The sequence below is a fragment of the Trichogramma pretiosum genome, unplaced genomic scaffold, assembly GCF_000599845.2.
Source record: "Trichogramma pretiosum strain Unisexual culture from Peru unplaced genomic scaffold, Tpre_2.0 scaffold24, whole genome shotgun sequence".
In the NCBI taxonomy this organism is placed as follows: domain Eukaryota; kingdom Metazoa; phylum Arthropoda; class Insecta; order Hymenoptera; family Trichogrammatidae; genus Trichogramma; species Trichogramma pretiosum.
Window position 1 is genome coordinate 1,942,829 of NW_019641611.1, and position 22,270 is coordinate 1,965,098.

At 36.6% G+C, this 22,270-nt stretch overlaps 2 protein-coding genes across 18 annotated transcripts; one reads left to right on the top strand and one right to left on the bottom strand.

Moving 5' to 3' along the window:
• The first annotated feature begins 2,476 nt into the window (after positions 1–2,476).
• LOC106648326 (serine protease inhibitor 42Dd-like) lies at positions 2,477–15,240 on the top strand. 11 transcript variants are annotated; one of them, XM_014365110.2, is made up of 7 exons: positions 2,478–2,599; positions 4,264–4,382; positions 4,583–4,979; positions 5,066–5,466; positions 5,558–5,693; positions 12,463–12,632; positions 14,397–14,480. In XM_014365110.2, exons 1-6 carry the CDS (start codon positions 2,590–2,592, stop codon positions 12,597–12,599), a joined length of 1,200 nt encoding a protein of 399 aa, XP_014220596.1. In that variant the 5' UTR covers positions 2,478–2,589; the 3' UTR covers positions 12,600–12,632; positions 14,397–14,480. The 11 variants fall into 11 exon arrangements, 9 of the variants coding, with proteins under 9 accessions (XP_014220591.1, XP_014220598.1, XP_014220593.1 ...); XR_002763445.1 differs by lacking the exons at positions 12,463–12,632; positions 14,397–14,480 and adding exons at positions 6,756–6,959; positions 7,220–7,312 and having other exon boundaries at positions 2,480–2,599; XR_001339270.2 differs by lacking the exons at positions 12,463–12,632; positions 14,397–14,480 and adding exons at positions 6,756–6,959; positions 7,217–7,308 and having other exon boundaries at positions 2,480–2,599.
• Positions 15,237–22,016, bottom strand: LOC106648325. Of its 7 annotated transcripts, XM_023458648.1 has the most exons (8): positions 20,081–21,086; positions 19,532–19,875; positions 19,325–19,450; positions 18,280–19,247; positions 17,762–18,202; positions 17,260–17,599; positions 16,892–17,170; positions 15,237–16,606 (listed from the first exon to the last, which is right to left on the bottom strand). In XM_023458648.1, exons 2-8 carry the CDS (start codon positions 19,863–19,865, stop codon positions 15,984–15,986), a joined length of 3,111 nt encoding a protein of 1,036 aa, XP_023314416.1. In that variant the 5' UTR covers positions 19,866–19,875; positions 20,081–21,086; the 3' UTR covers positions 15,237–15,983. The 7 variants fall into 7 exon arrangements, with proteins under 7 accessions (XP_023314416.1, XP_014220588.1, XP_014220586.1 ...); XM_014365102.2 differs by lacking the exon at positions 20,081–21,086 and adding an exon at positions 21,446–22,016 and having other exon boundaries at positions 19,325–19,875; XM_014365100.2 differs by lacking the exon at positions 20,081–21,086 and adding an exon at positions 21,227–21,435 and having other exon boundaries at positions 19,325–19,875.
• Positions 22,017–22,270: the final 254 nt, after the last annotated feature.

The following is a 22,270-nucleotide window of genomic DNA, read 5'->3' on the forward strand; positions in this document are numbered from 1 at the left end:
TGAAAAATATCGGATCGCTGCACGAGTTTTTACGCGCTTCCGACCTCGCCACCGCCGCACCGTAATCCTAATATTTTTCGATCACGCGACCATAGTGTCGGCAACATAGGTACAGTAACGCGGCTCGATCGCTCCTTTGACTCCCGTATACATTTGAACTTTATGACGGAATATGATGCAGTAGTTGAAGCGTCGCGAGGGCCGATCGCGAAAAGAAAGTCGAACGATCGGCTTTAAGGTCAATCGGACTCCGATGAACCGTGAAATATATGTCTACGGCATAATAATGGTCTTTTAGCGCCGAGGACAGTTGACAATGTTTACTCGTTCGCACGAGCGGCTCGGGAAATTTTAATATACTTAATTTTTTTTCGCTCGCTATCTATTTGCTCGTCGAGTGACGGATCGCGATGGAGATGTCATCGACAACTATACCGAGAGCCGATGCTCTTCTCTTTTTACCAACCGCAAAGTAGAGCAAAAAGAGTCCGCGCGACAGCTGTAAACACTGCGACAGTGTATTATAATCATAGCATGTCTCGCCCTTAACCCCTAAAAAATTACAGGCGCGTTTTTCGTCGATAAGCATCAAAATTTCGTGTGTCCCGGGACTTGCAAATGCATCGAGCCCGATACAATGAGCGAGGGGCCCAACAGCTTCCTGCAACCGTTTCTACAACATTTCGGTAATTTTGCTTATTTTTTTGGAGCCAAAAACAACAATAACCTAAGCTCGAACTAGGAAATCTGAAATTAACTCGGGGCGAGAGTACGGCGAGAAGTAAGGGCGGTTGCAACCCCTGCAAGGAAAAGTCGTTCTTCATGAAGCTCTTCGAGAGCAAAGCCGGGAAAGAAAAGCAGGAGAGGATGGAGAACGACGTTTGCAGTTCGCCGCCGCCTGCGGTCGAAGAGTCGTGCCCGTGCGTCGAAACGAAGGAGCCGCCTATTTGTCAAGATTGCATCATTCCAGAACAGGTATTGCTATTTATGACTCTGCGTTGGCACTCGGAATACACGCCTCGCAATAAAAGTTGAAAGAAAAAAAAATAATAATATACGTGTGTCAAAATTCTGTTTGTTTTTTTTGCTTCGTTCTCATTGAAAATGTGTCAAAAATCATCATCATCCGTAGAATCCCCTGAGAGCGTGCTGCTGTCTGCCGAAAAGCGAAAACGATTCGGACGAGGACGCGCCCTGCCCCCCCGAGGATTTCCCGGTGAATCCGCGCAAACCCGGCTGCGGTTGTAACGCCTGCTTTCAACCCGGCTACCACGGGCGCTGCTGCGATCCACGCACGGCCTACGGTCGGAGGCCAATGATCGATTACGAGGACATGCCGAGATTCGACGACTGTTAATGTAAAAGACAAAGATTAGGATAGAGAAGACAAAAAAAAAACAGAAAAAAATCAGACTTTTCGAAACGTGAATTTTTTTTCTCTTTATCTCGACATCTTTACATAAGCATTGAATAATAATGCGCTTGACACGAGTGGATTGCGCTTTTTTTCTCTTCTTTTCTCGTTTTCAAGGATTTTCGGTCCTTAAACGTGTCCAAAATAATATTCTAAAAAAGACTAGTATGCAAATTCTGTCTGATGCTACTTACTTACTGGTTGTATACAGACAAAGCGTCCAAAGTGTTGTCCTCTACCTGAAAAGTCCCAATTACAATCAGCCAAGTCTCGAGACGAAAGTCAAGATTGCGAAAACGATGATCCTGCGGATATACATTGTGTTACGGGCAGAGTCATACGCGCGTGACCCGCTCAATCTGTCGTCGTCGGTGCATGCGATGGTCACGTGTCACCCATTTCACCAATGTATGAATATGGAGCCAGGTGCGCGCGTTCGAAAAAAGATCGATGTCGGGAAAACGAGGAAGGATAAAAATCGGGTCAGATGTTTCCCAGCGCTAGTCAACAGTCAGCGACGACAACAATCGCGCGGCAGCCGCGGGAGGCTTGAAACGCTATTTTTAAGGGACAAACCCAAAGTGAATCGACTGTTGTCTTATATAGCTGCAAGCAACAAAGAACTACTCTGGAAAATCCCCCCGTGCGGCGCGTGTATTCCACGGCCATCGTGGCGCGAGCCCTGCAACGAAAATATCCCCCCGAAAAAACGACGAGGACGATGATTAAAGTACGGGGTCAGACAAAGGAGAGATCGTAGCGTCAAAATGAATCCCTAATAAGTGAAAACAAAAAAGACCATTAAAGCCACGGTTCACGCGACGACTCCGAGTAGAAAAAACCCACACGTGCACGTGCAGACGCGGTCGCGGAAGAGGGAGAGCCGGCCTGACTATAACGTATACCTACATATGTCAGTCGCTATGTACGTACGCACACAGACACGCATACACATTACACACAATTGGCGTAAACATGTGTGCCGGCCCGAGAGCGATGATTCGCACATATATTATACACACTCATGCGAGAGACGTAGATGAGTGTTCGCGCCGATTCGCTTATATATAGAGCCAGCAGTCTGACTCGGAGCTCAGTTTGATCGTTCGGTCCGACCAGTCGACTTACGCACTATTATCAATACACGTAGCAGATAAGACAACACAACCGCAGACATGTGGACAAGTGAGTCGTTTTGTATTTTTTTTTTACCTTTGCTATTATTATTTATTAAAGTTGTCGTCTACACATAGTCGAGAGTATCACTCTCGGGCAGGGCTCGTTCGAATCGCGACGTTTGCTCGTTAATTCATCGTATTATATATAGTGAAAACAGTTTTAAACGTCGAAGAAAAACAATACGAGAATATATTATTATGTGTGTAGCGTACGATAACGAGCGCAATCGTCTACAGGATGTTTATTGTGCTCCGCTGGGATCGGCATAATCGGAACGCATTTTTGTCACATTTTTCGTATCATCTCTCTCTCTTTTTACTGCAACTCGTGCAACACATTGTACAGCAGCAATTAAAAAATACTCGACACGCATCTCGTTTGTGCATATATTTAAGCAGCTAAAATCACACGCGCTTGCTGTACATACGTAACAGGGCATCTGGCTCCTTTCGATAACTTTCCGCGGCTCGTCGTTGTCGCTCGGCAGTTGGCTGGGAAAATCGTACACCGATGTTGTTTCGCAAAAGCTCGAGCGTGATTCGGGAGCAACGATAAAGAACGATCGCGAGTGTTTATCATTCGCTTGACATTTCTCGTTTATTTATTTTTTTTTTTCGCCTCGCTGAACGATTTTGCATTTCCTGCGAAGATCTCGAGTTAGCCGGTCGCGTAAGCAATATCGCGCGCCCGTATCGATGTCAACTATTTTTATTGCGTCTCGATAGGCAGGCAGTAACGTCCATCTCTCTGTCTGTCTCTCTCTTTTTCCCACTCTATATCGATCGATGATAGTGAGAAAAGTCGCGGACACTGCAACATGTTGCCGGCTATTAACATAGTTTTCCAATTGTTTTTTTTTCTCGTCATTTTCCTTGATTATTGATGAGCATAATAAAATTCATTTTGATTTTTCATCGATCGCGAAGATTTTTCGAACAAACGGAAAATTAAGGAAAAAAAGTTTTTTCTATGCTGTCATGAATGATTCACCAATGTGTACGTACATGATGTATAACAAACTCGGGAATAGACGAGAGAATTTTTAATACGACCTTCGGGAAAATCCTCGTGGAACGATTATTGTTCTGACGAAAAAAAACATAATTAAATAAATCAATTAGTGTTGTAAAATGAAGCTCGCGTTACATGCATCTAATAAATTCCCCAAGGTTATACTCGGATTGCTAACAAAAATAATAAATAATTTGAGGATACGATGTTTTTCATAAAAAAAAAATACGTTGCAGTTTTTATATTTTTTATACATCACCTCATTGGAGGTGTTTACGTTCCATACATTTGTATATACAATTACTACATGTAATTGCGTGGAACGTTTTCTTTTTCATGGAACAATGTCCGAGTGCGTTCGCGGATTTCAATTGACTTTTACAGTTAGGACTTTCGCGCTTTATCCGCGACCCATCGCTTTTTTATGTATAGAATAATAAATATTATCCAGATTGATCAACAAGGTCACCTCTTCTTTTTATTGCAAAAATAATGAAATAGAAAAGAAGACTCGTCTGCGCGTGACCATCCGCTCTTTTAGTTATCTCGAGTGAACTTTTCGAAAAAATAAAAAATAAAAGAAAAATACTTTGAATGCTTTATAGATTGTATTTTTCAACAAAACGAAATTTTCATGTTAATTTTTGTTAAATTTGCAGAGAACTTGATGGTCGCGCTGGCGCTCTGCGTCGGCTTGACAATGGCAGACAAGCCAGTGAGCAGCGCCTTAAAAGTCGTCGCCGACGGCAATGCACTCTTCAACGTCGAATTGTTCAAGGTTCGTATCTTTTTATGAGCAATGTACCACGGCATTGTTTGCCTTTTTTTTTTTATCACCTCGTGTCACGAAAATTTCAAGCACGTTCGTACATTATGATGCGCGACACCTCGAGACTCGTTGCAGCGCAATGCCATATTAAGAGAGGCGCGCGCAAATCGATTAGTCGATCTCACACGTCTGCTCTTTGTCCCGAACAGAAAATCGCGGCTGCAAAGCCCGGTGAGAACATCATCAGCTCGCCGCTGAGCGCCCACACCGTCCTGGCCATGGCCGCCTACGGAGCCAAGAAGAACACCGCCGCCGAGATGCAGAAAGGCCTTCATCTGGCCAGCGACGAAGTGATCGGCCGCCAGGGCTACCAGAACCTCATCGAGCACCTCAACAGCGTCAACAACGTCACCCTCGAGCTCGCCAACAAGATCTACGTGAACGATCAGGTGCCACTCAAGGACAGCTACCGCCAATTGGCCGCCACCAACTTCTACTCTGACGCCTCGCCCCTGAACGTTGCCAAGCCCAAGGAGGCCGCCGCCGAGATCAACCAGTGGGTCAAAGACAAAACTCACAATAAAATTGACGGAATAATCCAACCCGGTAAGTGTAATATCGGCGATGAAACTGTCGTTGACTCGCCAAAAATGGCCGAATCTAAAATATAAAATATAAAATTCGTCTTTCAGACGCCATCAACCACAATCTCGCCATGGTACTCCTCAACGCCGTCTACTTCAAGGGCGCCTGGGGCAAAGCCTTCAAGAAGGAGCTAACCAAGCCCATGGTCTTCAACGTCGACGCTCAGACCCAGAAACACGTCGATACCATGTCCATCACCAGCACTTTCCATTACGGCGAGCTACCCGATCTCAAGGCCAAATTCATCGAACTCCCGTACCAAAACAAGAACGTAAAGATGGTCATCATCGTGCCCGACGAGATCGACGGTCTTAAGGACGTGATCAACAATTTGGAGCACTTCAATGCGAGTCGCCTGGCAAAGAGCGGTTACGATCGGGAGGTTCATCTGTACCTGCCCAAATTCAAAATCAATACCAAGATCGATTTGAACGATCCACTGAAGGCCGTGAGTACCCCGAGAAAATTATATTTTAAACGCCTATGGATACATGAAATATCACGTACTGACCGAGCTTTTGAATTTTTCCTCTCTGCAGTTGGGCATGGAAGACATGTTCTCTCCCACTGCCGATTTCAGCGGCATGACCGATAAACCAGTTTACGTATCCAAAGTAACGCAAAAAGCCTTCATCGAAGTCAACGAGGAGGGCAGCGAAGCAGCTGCGGTTACCGGTAAGTTTCGAGAGTCGCTTACATCACGATTTTTTCCATTTGCTTCTTTCTCTTCGTTGCTTTACACTTACCTACTTTATCATGGGTTCTTCAAATTTTTTTCAATAAAAAATCAGTATCACTTTTTGCATGACATGGTGCACATCTTATGCTAATTGGCTCGATGTTAATTTCTTCTTTTTACTAATGTTGCTTTATTTGTTCTAGTGTTGTCTAATTTGAGTTTGTTGTTGCTTTTTTCTTACTTTTATAACATGAATTACAATTAAATGTGCAAGTGTCGAAACGAATTGTGAAACTTGCGCCACTTCCATTACGATTAGGAAAATCGCGTAAACGCATACCAAATCGATGATTTTTGTTGAATTAACCGCGCTGTGCTCATTACACGAGATAAAGGCCCACACGCGCTCTTTGCACCCTCAACAATTGTGTAAATATTTGTATATAAATTATGCGATACGACGCAGCAGCTTCCTTTTTCCTCCCAAAAATGCACGATGCGTATTTGGACACGCGCGTTACGAAATTCGTTTTCCTGTGCGTGTAAACGACCTCGAGTAAATGAATCGTTTTATAAAATTTTTTAGTTATCCTTCAGATTCGTACAATAATTCTCACGTTTATTCAAGTGCATATATCCGATTAGAGGTCTCGATCGCATATGGCATTATTGCGCGACATTTATGACTCGACGAGTAAATTAAAGTGATTCAATTGTTTTGTGACTTTTAATCAAACTGAATTTCGTCAGACCCTACATCGATGCGAGTGGCGATATTTACAAATGCAAACAAATAGAAACATTTCAATCGTTTCCGACTACCTTATTACGCGATTTTTTATCATTTCATTTTTCCTTCCGAACATCGTGAATAATAATATTAATGAATAATTAGTCTAAGTACATTCGCATGAAATTAACGTTGATGTAATTGTGTAATTTTAAAAAAAAATTGGACGATGTAGAAAAGTTTACTGTTTGTGAATAACCCCAGATAAATAAATAGTCGATACAAAAAAATCGTAAAAATAGCAAGAAACTTTATTATTTGTTCGTAGGTGTGGGTGTATTCTTGTTTTCGTTACCGTTACCCCCACAGATTATGCGGGTCGATAGACCATTTTTGTTCAGAATTGTGGATGAATCTACCCCAACGACGATCTTTATGGGACAGATTAACGTTCCTCAATGATGACATCACATAATCCACTCGCTACTATTTTAATCTCGATTTTATTAAACGAATAAACAGCAGTACGTACGTAAGTACATCTTTGCTGAAAGTTAACGTTCGTTATTAGTTTAAAAATTACAAAGGCGCATAGTTTGTGCATAATTGAATGAAAAAAATCTAAAAATCAAAACAGCATGAAAAAAATAAAATAACTAGCCAGTAAAAATATATGCATGCGATAATAGCATTTTCTGGTCGTTAAAATCATTCAAAAAGATCATTAAGATAAAAGATGCATGTGTTATCGTGTTTTTCAAAAAATCTTTGTATTCACTCTGTTCTTAGCAGTGATCCTTATGCCTGCTAGCGCACATTTCAACCCTCCAACGCCAACTCTAAAAGTAGATAGGCCATTCTTTTTCCGGATTTTCTATGTTCCTACGAAGACTACACTGTTTATTGGCTCGGTCAATCAGTTGGACGCTTAGACGCGATCGACAAGGACTGCTTATAGTTCTCGTTAGGACTCGAAACTATTTTTATATTGAGACTTTAAATTTTGTAAAAAGCGAAAATTATGTCAACCACGAGCATATTGCATTTCGCTTTGATGATGTATTCGATACAAAATATACGTCATTTTTTATACCATTTCATGACTTATTATTGAATTCCTAGTTCAAGACTCATCACGCGAGATACAATCATTTATCATTGTTTTATCAGTAGTAGCGATAAATATAAATATATATTTTCGACAAGTGTGATAACAGATGAAAACAAAATAGATTGATTATCTGAACTTAAAAATATAGCAACTTTTTTTTCAATTTCATACACTTTGCACCGATGCTTGTTTGATAATAAAATTTCTCGCTTCAATTTAACTTTACATATTTTTATATAAAGGCCGATTTATTTGCGTGAAAATAATAAAGAATTCATACTTTTGCATTTATAGCGATAAAGATGGTACCGTTAAGCGCACCACTCCTACCACTTATGAAGCCGACTTTACGAATTGACAGACCATTCTTGTTCAGGATATTTTATGCTCCTGCGAAGATGACGTTATTCACTGGTTCTATCAGTAAACCGTGATGAGTTTCAACATTGACCATTCTATTAATTCAATTTTTCGTACATGATTCAATTTTGGTTGTTAAAATATACGAACTTTAGACTGCATTACGATTGTTATCTTTGTTCATTTTGTATATATTTTCTACAAACACAATTTTAGAATCCGAACTGACAGAAAAAAACTTCTTTTACTCTTTCAATTGTCTATATTATTTCAACATTATTGGCTATCGCTTACATGAATGTGAAATAATGGCTGATTTATTTAATAATTCTTTATACTCGTTCACGCAATTTCAATGTTCTTATAGTTTTTAAGGCTAAAAAATTAGTTGTACTTCCAATAGATCAGAGCCCTTTGAAAGTTTCTACAAAATTTAATACGTAGAAAAAAACTGAAAATTTTGATTTTTTCCAGAATTATTGCTCAACATCTTCAAATTTGGTAAACCGTTGACAATAGAATTTCATGTCGATAGGCCATTCGTATTTAACATATTCGACGAATCCTCCAAGACCTCATTTTTCATTGGTGCCATACATCATCTTCTATAATTCCCATGTACGAAACAATTCAACTTTATTCATTGATTGATTCAATTTTGGTTGTTAAAATATACGAACTTTAGACTGCATCACGTTTGTTATCTTTGTTCATTTTGTATATATTTCCTACAAACACAATTTTAGAATTCGAACTGACAGAAAAAACATTATTTCACTCTTTCAATTTTCTATATTATTTAAACATTGTTGGCTATCGTTTACATTCATGTAAATAATAATGGCTAATTCATTTAATAATTCTTTATACTCGTTCACGCAATTTCAATGTTCTTATAGTTTTTAAGGCTAAAAAATTAGTTGTACTTCCAATAGATCAGAGCCCTTTAAGTTTCTACAATAGCACTTTACGATACAAGTGCCATAAGTAACACTTTTTGGCACGAGTATCATACAACATTTTATAGCACTGTGCTAAGCCCACATTTATGACCCCTTTTCCGAGTCATAAGTCGCAGTTTCTGGTACCGCGGAGTGAGGTTAGCGCACGAGCGTATGCGAGTGTGATGCGAACGCAGCGGTGCCAGAATGTGCGACTTATGCCACCGAAAAGCGTGCCATAAATATGAAATTATGCCATGCAGTGCTATAAAATTTAATACGTAGAAAAAAACTGAAAATTTTTATTTCTTTCAGCAATATTGCTCAACCTCTTGAAATCTGGTAAACCGTTGGCAATAGAATTTCATGTCGATAGGCCATTCGTATTTAACATATTCGACGAATCCTCCAAGACCTCATTTTTCATTGGCGCCATACATCATCTTCTATAATTCCCATGTACGACACAATTCAACTTTATTAATTGATTGATTCAATTTTTCGTGCATGATTCAATTTTGGTTGTTGAAATATACGAACTTTAGACTGCATCACGTTTGTTATCTTTATTCATTTTGTATATATTTCCTACAAACACAATTTTAGAATCCGAACTGACAGAAAAAACATTATTTCACTCTTTCAATTGTCTATATTATTTCAACATTATTGGCTATCGCTTACATGAATGTGAATAATAATGGCTGATTTATGTAATAATTTTTCATACTCGTTCACGCATTTTCAATGTTCATATAGTTTTTAAGGCTAAAAAATTAGTTGTGCTATTAATAGTTCTGAGCCCTTTAAAAGTTTCTACAAAATTCAATAAGTAGAAAAAAACTGAATATTTTGATTTTTTTCAGCAACGCGCTTCATCATTTCTGCCCCGCCGTTGGCAATAGAATTTCATGTCGATAGACCGTTCATATTTAACATATTTGAGAAATTCTCCAAGACCACAATGTTCATTGGCGCCATACGTGATCTTCTATAACTCCGATGAACGAAACAATTCAACTTTATTAATTGATTGATTCAATTTTTCGTGCAGGATTCAATTTGGGTGTTGAAATACGCGAACTTTAGACTGCATCACGTTTGTTATCTTCATTCATTTTGTATATACTTCCTACAAACACAATTTTAAAATCCGAACCGACAGATAAAACATTCTTTCACTGTTTTAATTTTTTATATTATTTAAACATTATTGGCTATCGTTTACATGAATGTAAATAGTAATAGCCAATTTATTTAATAATTCTTTATACTCGTTCACGCATTTTCAATGTTCATATAGTTTTTAAGGCTGAAAATTTAGTTGTACTTCCAATAGTTCAGAGCCCTATAAGTTTCTACAAAATTTAATACGTAGAAAAAAAACTGAAAACTTTGATTTTTTTCAGCATTTTTCAGCTACTTCAAATCTGCTAAAGCGGTGCCGGTAGAATTTCATGTCGATAGGCCGTTTGTATATAACATATTCGACGAATCCTCCAAGACCTCATTTTTCATTGGCGCCATACGTCATCTTCTATAATTGTCGTTCATTGGTTATTCCATTAATTATAAACTTAGTTTAGAATTAATAAATAACATATTTTATCTTCATTCATTGGGTTATTAACAATGAATGCGTCAAACATACAGAGATACACTTCTTAAACCATTTTTCATCTCTCCTACTCTTTTGGAATGCATCTAATATAATCCGAACGTATAATGCTATGAAAAACAAAAATTTCAGTTCCAGTTTTCCAGATTGAAAGTTTCACTTATCCACTGTACTTAAAAATTGATAGACCATTCTCATTCAAAATTTTTCTCTCAGCTTCGAATGTTGAACTTTTTATTGGTTTAACGAGTGACCTGCCAGTTTCGGCAGAAAAAGCTTCTGATTCTCTTGATGACGTCCAATCAATCTATTGAACTTTTTTTATCAAGTAAAAATTAATTTTAATGATTAATATTTTATATGTAATCTTATGGGTTTTCAAAATATTGCATGAACATATCAACCAGTAGTTTAGTAAAAAAATAGAACTTGCTTAAAAGTTTTATCTGTACTTGAAGTTTAAAAAAATTTGAATAACTGCAAATTCCAACAACTTTAGATTCTCTTAATTTTTCGAGTTTTTTATTTTACAACTAAGTAGATATTTTAAAAAATTGTAATTTACAAAAAAAAAAAGTAAAAAAAGTAGAATTAGAAAATTACCAATCGTCGTGTGACCTCAATAAAAATAACAAGAAATATACTTATTGATTACAGGCATTACAGCAATCAATGACTCACTTACTTTTTACGAATTATTAAAAGTTAATGTCCCATTTTTATTCAAAGTAATTTATGAATCGACAACACTTTTTATTGGCAAAGTTAATGATATTTGTTAACGAAAGAAAGCTCAAGTTAAAATTTGTGTTCTCAAGAGTTTGGCTTGATAAAAGATATTTTACGAATGAAATGTTGGAAACAATTATTTATTAGATTACCAATTAACTTTTCATGGATATTACTTAATCTGCTATTTTAATGTCTTACATTTAAAATAAAAATTGATGAAATTATAAACTTGTCATATTGACTTATTTCGTTAAAGCCTGCGCTCTATTATGTATTTTTAATTCATTCAGTTTTTACGGATCTCCAAATCTCTAATCCTTTTTAAAAATTTCTCTTAATCATCTGTCTCTCTCAACTGTCCTGCATGTAAATTGTACTTCATCTAAGCAAATATAGGGTTGTGGTATAAAATTCAGAAGTGTACAAAATTTTTCGCTACATGAAAAATTTCTCAATTTCAGCCCAAGTAATGGTTATTCGTATCGCTAAACATTTTGAAAAAATCACATTCGAGATCAATCGTCCGTTTTACTACGAGATTCACGATGATATAACTCATACTCGACTTTTTAGTGGTGCTGTCTACAACCCAGAAAACCACGATTAGAGTATTTCCAAAATTACCTTGATATACCTCTTCTGTAATTTGTATTATTTTACTACCGGTGGCTTTTTTGTAGATAGATTACCAAATTGCTTGATCAACACAAACACATTACAATGATTTCATTTTTCAGCAATTCGGCAGAATTTTAAACGCATCCGAAAATATTATAGTTTTATAGTTAACAGACCATTCATTTACATGATTCGTACTGGCAAAGCTGTTATTTTCAATGGAATTGTTAATAATCCAAAAAACTGATTAATTCATGTATAATATCACTTTTATTTTATCCTTGCATTTTTAAGTAAGCTGTGTGTGATATTTAGGCAATAAGTTACATCGAAATTAATTATATTTATGCACTTCATATGTTCACTTAGCATTTAAGCCACAAATAAAAGTTTGTTCATTAACATTTTTGTTTACTTCTTTTATTAGCACCATTTGTCAATTAATCAAAAAATTTAATAATATTTACAATTAATCATAAATCGCTTTAAAAAATTGTTATGCATTTAACGAGTATCAAAGTCTAATTTGACTTTCCACTCAAAATCTGTGTATTAAATACTAAAGTCGATAAATAACTAATCATTATACAGTAGACAAAACAAGTAAAATCGAAAAAGTAGTCAATTTGATAAAAATTTGTAAACTGCAATATAGGAATCCATATTATGCTATTATCAGTACGATACGAGCCTTATGTAGTAATTGATCGTCCGTTCTACTATCAAATCGTCGTTCGGATGAACGACCAGACGACTCTGACGTTGTTCGAAGGAGTAGTCAGAAATCCATAAAAAAATTATTTTATAAAAATCAATGCAGTGAAGGTAAACATATTCTTTATAAAACAAACTTAGCACTTTTTTGTTTTTCTGTTTTTTATGCATGTAAATTTTGTATCTTAGAAGTAAACGGTTGGATTTTTATACACAGCTAATTATGTTGTTCAAATTTAAAATACATGCATAATTTGTTCATTTACATATATATGGGTCAAAATAATACTTTTTTACAAAACCGTGCGCACGTATGTCACCGATCTTGACGCGCTTTTGGTATGTTATAGTAGATGGTAAAAAGGTCCCAAAAAAAAATTTTTAGACCCCCTCCCCCCTCCTACCCCCCACTTCCGGTATAAACGTCCATTTTCGATCTATATTTTTTCTGAGGACATGAAGCAAGTAAAAAATCTGAAAAAATTCATAAAAATACTTTTCCACAATCCAAACAACCTTGAATTTTTTCAGATTTTTTGAGTGCTTCAGGCCTTCAGATAAAATCATTGAAAATTTCAAAAATCGAGATACGGCGGTATGAGCCGATGTAGTACTCGGAAATTTTTTCAGTTATTTTTCGCATTAAAAAACATAACCTCAATTTTTTTCAGATTTTTTCAGATTACCTAACGCACCTTTTGAAGCCAAAAACCGATTTTTTTGACGAAAATAATTTTTTTAGGACAGTACGGAGCCTCGAAAAATCTGAAAAAAATTTTTTCTTGTTTTTTTCATCAAAATACGTAATCTCAAATTTTTTCAGATTTTTTAATTGAAGGCGATAGCTTCTAGGGCCGAAAAATGCTATTTTTAACAAAAAATGGTTCCTAGAACCCGATGGTTCCGGTGAAAAAATTTGAAAATATTTTTTTTGAATTCCTTGTCAAATTTTAATAAATTTTGACCGTTTCAAAAGTTCGATTGAAGCTTCCTAGCTCATTTTAGAGCAGGACAAAGATTAGTGCAAAATATCTGAAGACGTTTCTGAAGACATTAAGGAATGATAAAACTCGTTTGATGCTCTAAAATGAGCTAGGAAGCTTCAATCGAACTTTTGAAACGGTCAAAATTTATTAAAATTTGACAAGGAATTCAAAAAAAATATTTTCAAATTTTTTCACCGGAACCATCGGGTTCTAGGAACCATTTTTTGTTAAAAATAGCATTTTTCGGCCCTAGAAGCTATCGCCTTCAATTAAAAAATCTGAAAAAATTTGAGATTACGTATTTTGATGAAAAAAACAAGAAAAAATTTTTTTCAGATTTTTCGAGGCTCCGTACTGTCCTAAAAAAATTATTTTCGTCAAAAAAATCGGTTTTTGGCTTCAAAAGGTGCGTTAGGTAATCTGAAAAAATCTGAAAAAAATTGAGGTTATGTTTTTTAATGCGAAAAATAACTGAAAAAATTTCCGAGTACTACATCGGCTCATACCGCCGTATCTCGATTTTTGAAATTTTCAATGATTTTATCTGAAGGCCTGAAGCACTCAAAAAATCTGAAAAAATTCAAGGTTGTTTGGATTGTGGAAAAGTATTTTTATGAATTTTTTCAGATTTTTTACTTGCTTCATGTCCTCAGAAAAAATATAGATCGAAAATGGACGTTTATACCGGAAGTGGGGGGTAGGAGGGGGGAGGGGGTCTAAAAATTTTTTTTTGGGACCTTTTTACCATGTACTATAACATACCATAAGCGCGTCAAGATCGGTGACATACGTGCGCACGGTTTTGTAAAAAAGTATTATTTTGACCCATATGTATATTTTTCTGCTTCTTTCACGCAAACATTTGTATTAATTTGATGGTTCTTTACAGAAATAGGATTAAGTATGCGATTCGGCGAGGAAGAACCTGAACACGTACTAAAAGTTGATCGCCCGTCAATTTTTTATGTCAGCATTGATCGTATTATTGCTTTCGGAGGAATCCTCAAGAACCCCACGGTCCAATAAAAAAACTGAAAATTATTTTTCATTCTTATTTACAAAAGAAATTTCACCTGATTTTGATAAAGTGCTTTTTGTTATAGTGTGACTGATTTTTATGTTTTTCCTTTGTGTTTACGTGTATGTCCGAATATTTGTCTAAAATAATGTAAAACATTAGAACTGCGATACAATTTAATAAAAAACATTTTCATGATTTTTTGGCGTTACCTCATCATTATTTTGGCATTAGCTTGTCATTGGGGCAATATTTTTGTACAGCTTACGCATTGCAATAATCATAATAAAATAAACATTTTTTAATGAGCTTGTTAAAATAACTTTTTCTTCTCTAGGCATGATTATGGTCATGAAAATGGCGCGGGTAGAGATTGAAGATATTTATTTCAGAGTTGACCGACCATCATACTTTATGATAAAAGCTTCGGATACAATATTATTCCAAGGGCAATTAGTTGAGCCAACTTATTAACTTTCTATTAAATTAATAGTGAGTAAATAATAGTAAATCAGTGATACTCTAAAGTGAGATTATTGTAAAAACAGTTTAAATATTTTTTTACTCATATTATAATTATATATATTATGTAAAAATTTAATGTGACCTAAAGTTATTAAATAATTTATTTTTAAAAATTAAAAAATGTATCAGCTGTACAATTTTTACGATTCCATATAGTCATTCGTTTAAAATAAAAAAATCATGCAGTTAAGGAAGACATATCATTTATTAATTTATCAGTTAAATTTATAATGATACAATTTAACAAGTTTTATAACATACGCGAGTAATATGCGTTTCCTTTCTATTGGCATTGAATTATTGCAGCTATAGACATAAGTCAACTGTAAGTAAAGTGCGTATTATTATGGTCTAATTTTAAATTAGTCACCAGTCTTGGATTATAAAAAACAAAAGAGATCATCGTATTGTTTTCAAAATATTCATGCACTATAAATGCATACAATCATTTGGAAAAAATTTAATTTATTACTTTCGAATTTACTTCGAAGAGTTCATATAATACGATACTTCATTCCAAAGAAGTAAGATTAAATGTTAATAAAGGTAAGTTCTTATACAATTAGAAGATAAACTATACTAGTAGATTTAGTAACGTGATATAAGTATTTCTTGAAAGGCTCATATATTTTTGATTAAATACATAAATGCTATATGTAATTAAAACTAATATGATTTGCAATGATATAATGATTGATTCCAGCAGGTTCAAATATTCAATTATTTTATAATTTAAATACATATTATTTCAACTAATTTCAAAGATCAAATCTAACACAAAGTTCATTACAAGTTCATCAAGTTCATCAACCAAAAAACGTCAATTTTTTCAATAAGTCATCATAAATTTTATATAACGTTAACTTTTTTAAACTAGTTATTAACGTCTCATCACAAGCTTATTCAGTAATATCTATAAACGATCGGTATCGTTTAACTAATAATGCACGCTCCATCTTTCTTGCTACCACTCGAAGTGAGCGAATTTTTCCGAGCAGGCATAGTGGCTGTTGTGTCCATAAACTCTTCGTCTCTATCTGAGTCTGAATCTTCAACATTCATTTTACTTTTAGTATTTATTACTTCTTGTATATACTTTCCGAAATTTTCGCTGTCTGGCGTGATAACACATCCGTTATGAATAAAGAAAGGTAATCCTGTATTTTGATGCATATTAATTTGTTTTTGAATGTACAAATTTCTGAGCTCCTCAAGAGGATCTTTTTCAGTTTTTTCTTCTGATTTATCCCAAGTGAAACCAACGCGTTTTTCAGCATTCAAATTACCCTCTGAACGGCGTTTTTTGCTCTCTTCCAAAAACTCGGTAGTAAATCCAATTGTTTTTGGGGGTGCGTACGAAGCCCGTTTTGATACCTCTTGATTTATAGTAGTCGTCTTAGTTGGCCCGTAAGCAAAACGATCTTGTAACCAATCCAAGGTTTTGGTGTTACTGTCCATATTTGGCAACCTATCAGGTAAAGCTGGAGCCGTAGGTATAGTATTTTGAATAGGTTTATTACGAATGGTAACTCCATCGCCTTCTCCATGCGCGTTTCCTAAGTGCATAAAAAAATCACAGGTGAGATATAAATAAAAAACGAATGAATGATTAATGAATTAATGAGTTAGTGCGTGAATGAGTAGTGCGTTAAAAATGTAAATTTTCATAGTCTCATAAGTATGTAACATGAAAATTGTTATAATTTAATTTAAAAAATTGTAATATTTTCTGAACAATTCTAAACCTTCAAGATTTAAAATGATAAGAAGAAAAGTATTTATCAATTTTAAACACAAAAAAATGGTGATGAGAACACACAATACGATTAAGACGGCTTTACCAGTCGCCGGGGCCCGAAAATTCAAATCCTTCCGTTGATTAGCATTCGCTGCATCCATCGTAGTGACCCCATTATTTGTGCGCCAGCGTGCGCTATTCATTACAAGTTGAGCTAATTGCTGAATCGATGGACGAGATTCTTCCTGATTTATTTGTTCATGCTGACGCGGAGGCTTTGCCGGCGTGGAAGAGTTCATTGGATCACCGACTTGACGCTCGTGCATATTTAATTGTCGCAAACGTTCGTAACTACTTCGCAATTCGTCAATATTTCGCCGACCTATTTTAAACAAATAAAAGTTAGTTTCAAAAACAATCAAATAAAAAATTTGGAATGAAAATAAAATAAATTTAAATTATTCTACATACCATTATCATATCGATACATGTTATTTTCACGATCCTGCATTTTTTGTCGCAATCGCGCATTTTCTATTATTTCTGTTGATTGCATTTCAGCTTCGATGAAAGCCGCACTGAGTATCATACCAACATTAGGTTCTCTTTGAGTGAATAGACGCCGACGCGACTGTAATTCTTCTCCGATATCAGCACGAATACGGGCATTTTCTACTTCTTCAACGATGTGACGCTCAGCTTCCAAAAAATTAATTGTTTCTCGCTGCAGAGCTTTTGTGTCCATTTTTGCACCTTCGCATTCTCTAGCGATACGACGCTCGGCTGACGATTGTGTTCGGATATCCGTCCCCTTGAAATGAATCAAAAATTAATTTTAATCAAACATGATTAGAGCGGACTACTTTTTTAAGAGGTTTCGAAGCCATGTCTCATTAGATTATTCAAAATTTAATTAGAACTCAATGTAGTACAGCATGACATCAGTAGTATATTAACGTTTAATTAAACCCACCGGTGCATGGACAGGTCTGAATCCGAGTTGTTGTTGAGCCCTCACAAAAGGAGATGTCGATACAGGTCCGAGTTTTTGCCAAATAGCTCCGACGCGTTTAGTCGGACTTAAAATGGGTGAAACAACTCCTGGTCGCGTTTGTGGAAATTGATTTTGATTAGTTTGCTGGCCTGTATTGGGACAAGGAACGCGGCATGGTTTGGGAGGTACTAGATCTAATTTTGGTGGCATTACACCAGGTTTTGGCGGTGGTGCCAAATTTGAAAACAGAGGCTCTAAAGGTGGTGGAGGAATGAGTTCACCACTTTTGTCACCACTTTTGTTGAGGACGGCAGTTTGAACTACATCAAGAAGATGATCTAATCGATTTTCAAGTCGATTTTGCCGATCGCGATCGAGATCTAATACTCTTGTTACCATTTCATTTTGTGCTGCTAAAATCTGTGGCAAAAACAAATAAATTGGTTATTTGATAACTCATTTATTCATAGTTAAAATAAATAAGAACTTATTTCTACCTTGTTGACTACTTCGTTTTGAGAGCTAATAGCACTCATCATAAGTTTTTCTAATTTTTCAGCTTTTTTCTTTCGAAATGGGGCGTTTGGCATTTCGTCAGTATTGACTCCAAAATCATTCAATTTTACAGGCTCGTGATCCGGTGATGGTGAATCAGCCAAAAATTCAATCGAAATAGTATCATCATTAAAAGTAGCATTATTTGTCATGGTAGTCATGTCAGCTTGATTTCTTGTATTTGATGAAGGCCTACTAGAAGCTTCATTCATCTTTTCATTCTTTTGATACATTGCTTCATTTAAATTCGGGGCAATGTCAGGAGATATGCTAGGTGAAAATAAACCTAGTGGATTCATTTGAAAATTATAATTTTGCATACCAGCTAGATCTTGTTGAAATTGTGGATGGGAGACTAAATTCTGTCTGAAACTGGGCTTTCTTATTGGTTCTTGAGGAACTGCTTGATTGTAAAATTGGTTTAATTGACTTTTGCCTTGCATTTTCAAAATTCCATTTTCAGTCATTCCATTCATTCCCATTTGAGCTTGACCAAATTGAAGTCCTTGGTCAGTGTAAAGAGCAGGGTTGATGTTTGGAACATTTGGACGCAGAAGAGTATTCATTTGGAATTGATTTTGTAATTGGTTTTGTAATAAATTTTGTTGCAGGATTGCTTGATTTTGTTGCATATTTTCTTGTATGATTTGATTCTGTACATTTTGTACAGTATTTTGAAATGGAACTTCACTGAAAAAGTTGTTGCTGCTAGAACCAGTACTTGGTCTATAATTTTCTTTACTTGGCACTTCTTCTGACAACCGATTTTGTTGTGTAACTTTTTTATTGGTGTGACTTAATTGTTGTTGGGTAGTGTTGGTGGCTGCATCTCTTACAGGTGAGAATACTCTAAATGGTTGAGCTAATACAGTGACATTTGATTCTGGGGAATCTGGATAATCATCATCTCCTGAAATATAACAAAAGTGTATACAAATGAAATTATTGTATTAAGCCTATAAAAAACATACAAAAACAAAAACTTACGTCCACTCCAGCTGGGAGATAATGCATCAGAACGATACATAGATTCAGGTGGTTGTTGATATTTATGTTTCATTTGTACGTTTTTATTATGTTTCACATCTTTTGGTGGTGACTTTACATTAGAATCTTGAAAAAAAAGTTGAAATTCATTATGCACAATAAAAAAAAAAAATTGATTAGAATGTAAAAAAGCACCTAAGTACATACCAACTGTATCAACACCCTGATTGGCATTGTACTCTTGTTTTTTGAGTTTGAGAACTTGATCAATGCTTTCATAATACTGCTCTACCCCAGCTCTTGTACCAGCTCGTTTAGCTTCTCTGTAGCAAACGAGTACATGCTTCATACGAGATCTGCACTGTTTACCATTGACAGGGTATCCTTTTTTGTTCATATACTTGGCCACACTATCCCATATTATCTGCGGCTTGGTGGCGAACTCCAACTGCTTCTGCACTTGTTTATCCGTCCAGACGGAGACGAGCAAGCTCGTGCTGTCCGGCGTCCACTTGTACTTGTTTTCGCCGCTGTCGCTCATATTGCGTTATCTGAAAACAGACAGATGCACGCCGGCATTCAAAATCTATGGATCTTATATCACAACATCTCGCGCGACCGTAACACGAACGACAGCAACAGGTGCAGCGAACGGCTTAAAATAGACGTAGTAGTATAGTACGAGGGGTGCGTCGCAACACGCACGGTATATGCAACAGGTGCAGTCACACATGTGCAGCACACTCGGCTACGTACCAGTACGAGGGGTCGAAATCTCTCAGATCCGGTCATTTAATTCCCTCTTTAATGATCGCACGTATATACATGTATAGACAGGCGCACGAGTTACACTACATAAAAGCAATTCAAACGCGATCTCCAACGGTTTACGAATTCTCAGCTCGTCGATTGTTATGATGATCGAGCGGCGGCTCCCTCGGCTCGGCCACCGCGTGCGATGCAGTGGGATGCTGTCGTTGTGTATAATACGCGGAGTGCCGAGAGCGGCAGTTCTACGCGCGGCCTCTCGGACCAATAGCCGCGAAGCTTTTTTACCGCACAACAAGAATAGCCGGTTCTCCCACCCAGTTTAAATCTCCGCGTTCTCCTTGAAAATCTCGTTTTCTCCGCTGCCGTGCTATAGTGTACTCACTGCTCTCCTCTCGGTGTCTCTTTTTTTTGCTTCTTCTTGCTCTCCGCGTGCTGCTGTACACACTGTATACTGCATGCAACACGCAGAACACGATCCGCTCGCGCAGCACAAAAGAATCGCTTGCGTCTTATGAGTTGCAATGAGAATGATTGTAACAATGAGATGTTTAGCAGGCTCTGCGCGAGTACGATGTGGTGGCCTTTCTAAGAAATTTGACTTTACTTTTATTATTTTTTTCACGGCCTGTCCCTGTGTACATCGACCTATAGTATTTCGCTGAGCTTTGAACTTTCTAATGCTTGACCGGATACAATATTTCTAAGGGGGAATTTAATTTATTGCGTAGTTTCAAAGTGAGATTTCTAATTAGCTTCTATCCAGTGATGTAAATTTTTTTCATATTCGCTGAGAAATACGCACCTCACGTTATCTCAAATAATATCCTTTTTTCTTTTAAAATTTACGTAACTCGCGTCTGTATGAAAGCAACAGATTTTTCATATAACAATTTTTTTTTTAATCTTCCGGAGAAATTAATTGCAACTTCTCAATGGTTGTTGCACGGATGATAGGTAAACAAAAAAAATTACCTCGAGCTATTCAAATGTTACGTACAAAAACAAGACTTGGCTTCGCGAGACTGCCATCGCTGTGCACCACGAATGCACTTTCGAAATGGTAATTTGATCCGCTTGGTTAATTGAAATTTTTTACCGAAAAAAAAAAACAACAACTAAAAGTCAACTCACTTTACGACGCAACTGTATGGATTCATGCTTAAACAAAAAAGTACAAGTGACGATTTTTCACTCGAGACTCATCGCGAGCAACTGCGGCGTATTATTACGAGCGCCAACAGCGGGCTTACGGATTTGTGTACAAAAATGCGCGTCAATAATCGAACTTGTTTTTCGGCTGTGGCACGCGTAAAATAATATAGAAGTGCGAGGGATTAAAATAACTATTACCTTGGCAGGATGAGTTTGTTTATGTGTATTTGACCTGCAACTGGACACATATGCCCTTATGCTGTACACGTCGCATAATAAGCAAAAACAAGATCACAACCGGTCGATGCGAAATAAAAATGTATCGACTATAATCCTCGTTGTACAGCTAGTGCTGATGGTATTCTATGCATGGAAAATAAGATTTTTTGCGAATTGAACCACTGGTACTTTATATTATTACACTGTACGAGACATAAAATGATAATATATTTGAATATGTAACGCATGAGCGCAACTAAATGTGTGAAAGAGAATCGTGTGCTTGGGCTCCGATTCGATCGAGCCTTTGTTTTCGTCGATATTATACACACTGTGGGCTGACTGGGCCCCCAAAGAGATGGGCACAAAAGAGAGAAAAAAGGAGAAGAGAGCAAGAGATGTTGCGAGACTCTCCTCTATCGCGGCTGCACGCGTCTCACGTATACTGTATAATATGCGTCTATATAGTGATAAAGTAAGGGCACACAAGCTCGATCTTTCTCGGCTCTCTCGTTGGCCGTCGTCGTTGTCGGCAGCGGCACATACTGTAGAGCCCATTTGAAACGAGAGGAGGTAGAGATTTCAGAGTTTGTCTGTTTTTTTTCGTCGTTTTCGAAACTCCAAAGAGAGGCGTAAAAAAGCCCCGACTCGGCGACTCCGAGTCCTGCACGGCTCGCGAGAATATTGCACTTTCGCTCTGCGATATTCCAGCAGGTATAATGTAAGCTTGCGTATGTGTGTATGTGCAAACGGAGGGGAGTGGACGTACCTATACGTGCATGTGCATATATATACGTTGCATGA

Coding starts and splice junctions, on each gene's coding strand:
- LOC106648325 (XM_014365102.2), bottom strand. CDS start 19,865: ATGAGCGACAGCGGCGAAAACAAGTACAAGTGGACGCCGGACAGCACG. Junction 19,248..19,324: donor ATCTCCCAGCTGGAGTGGAC/GTAAGTTTTTGT, acceptor GTTATATTTCAG/GAGATGATGATTATCCAGAT. Junction 17,600..17,761: donor TCAGACCTGTCCATGCACCG/GTGGGTTTAATT, acceptor ATTCATTTCAAG/GGGACGGATATCCGAACACA.
- LOC106648326 (XM_014365105.2), top strand. Junction 5,467..5,557: donor TGAACGATCCACTGAAGGCC/GTGAGTACCCCG, acceptor TCCTCTCTGCAG/TTGGGCATGGAAGACATGTT. Junction 5,694..11,650: donor CGAAGCAGCTGCGGTTACCG/GTAAGTTTCGAG, acceptor TCTCAATTTCAG/CCCAAGTAATGGTTATTCGT.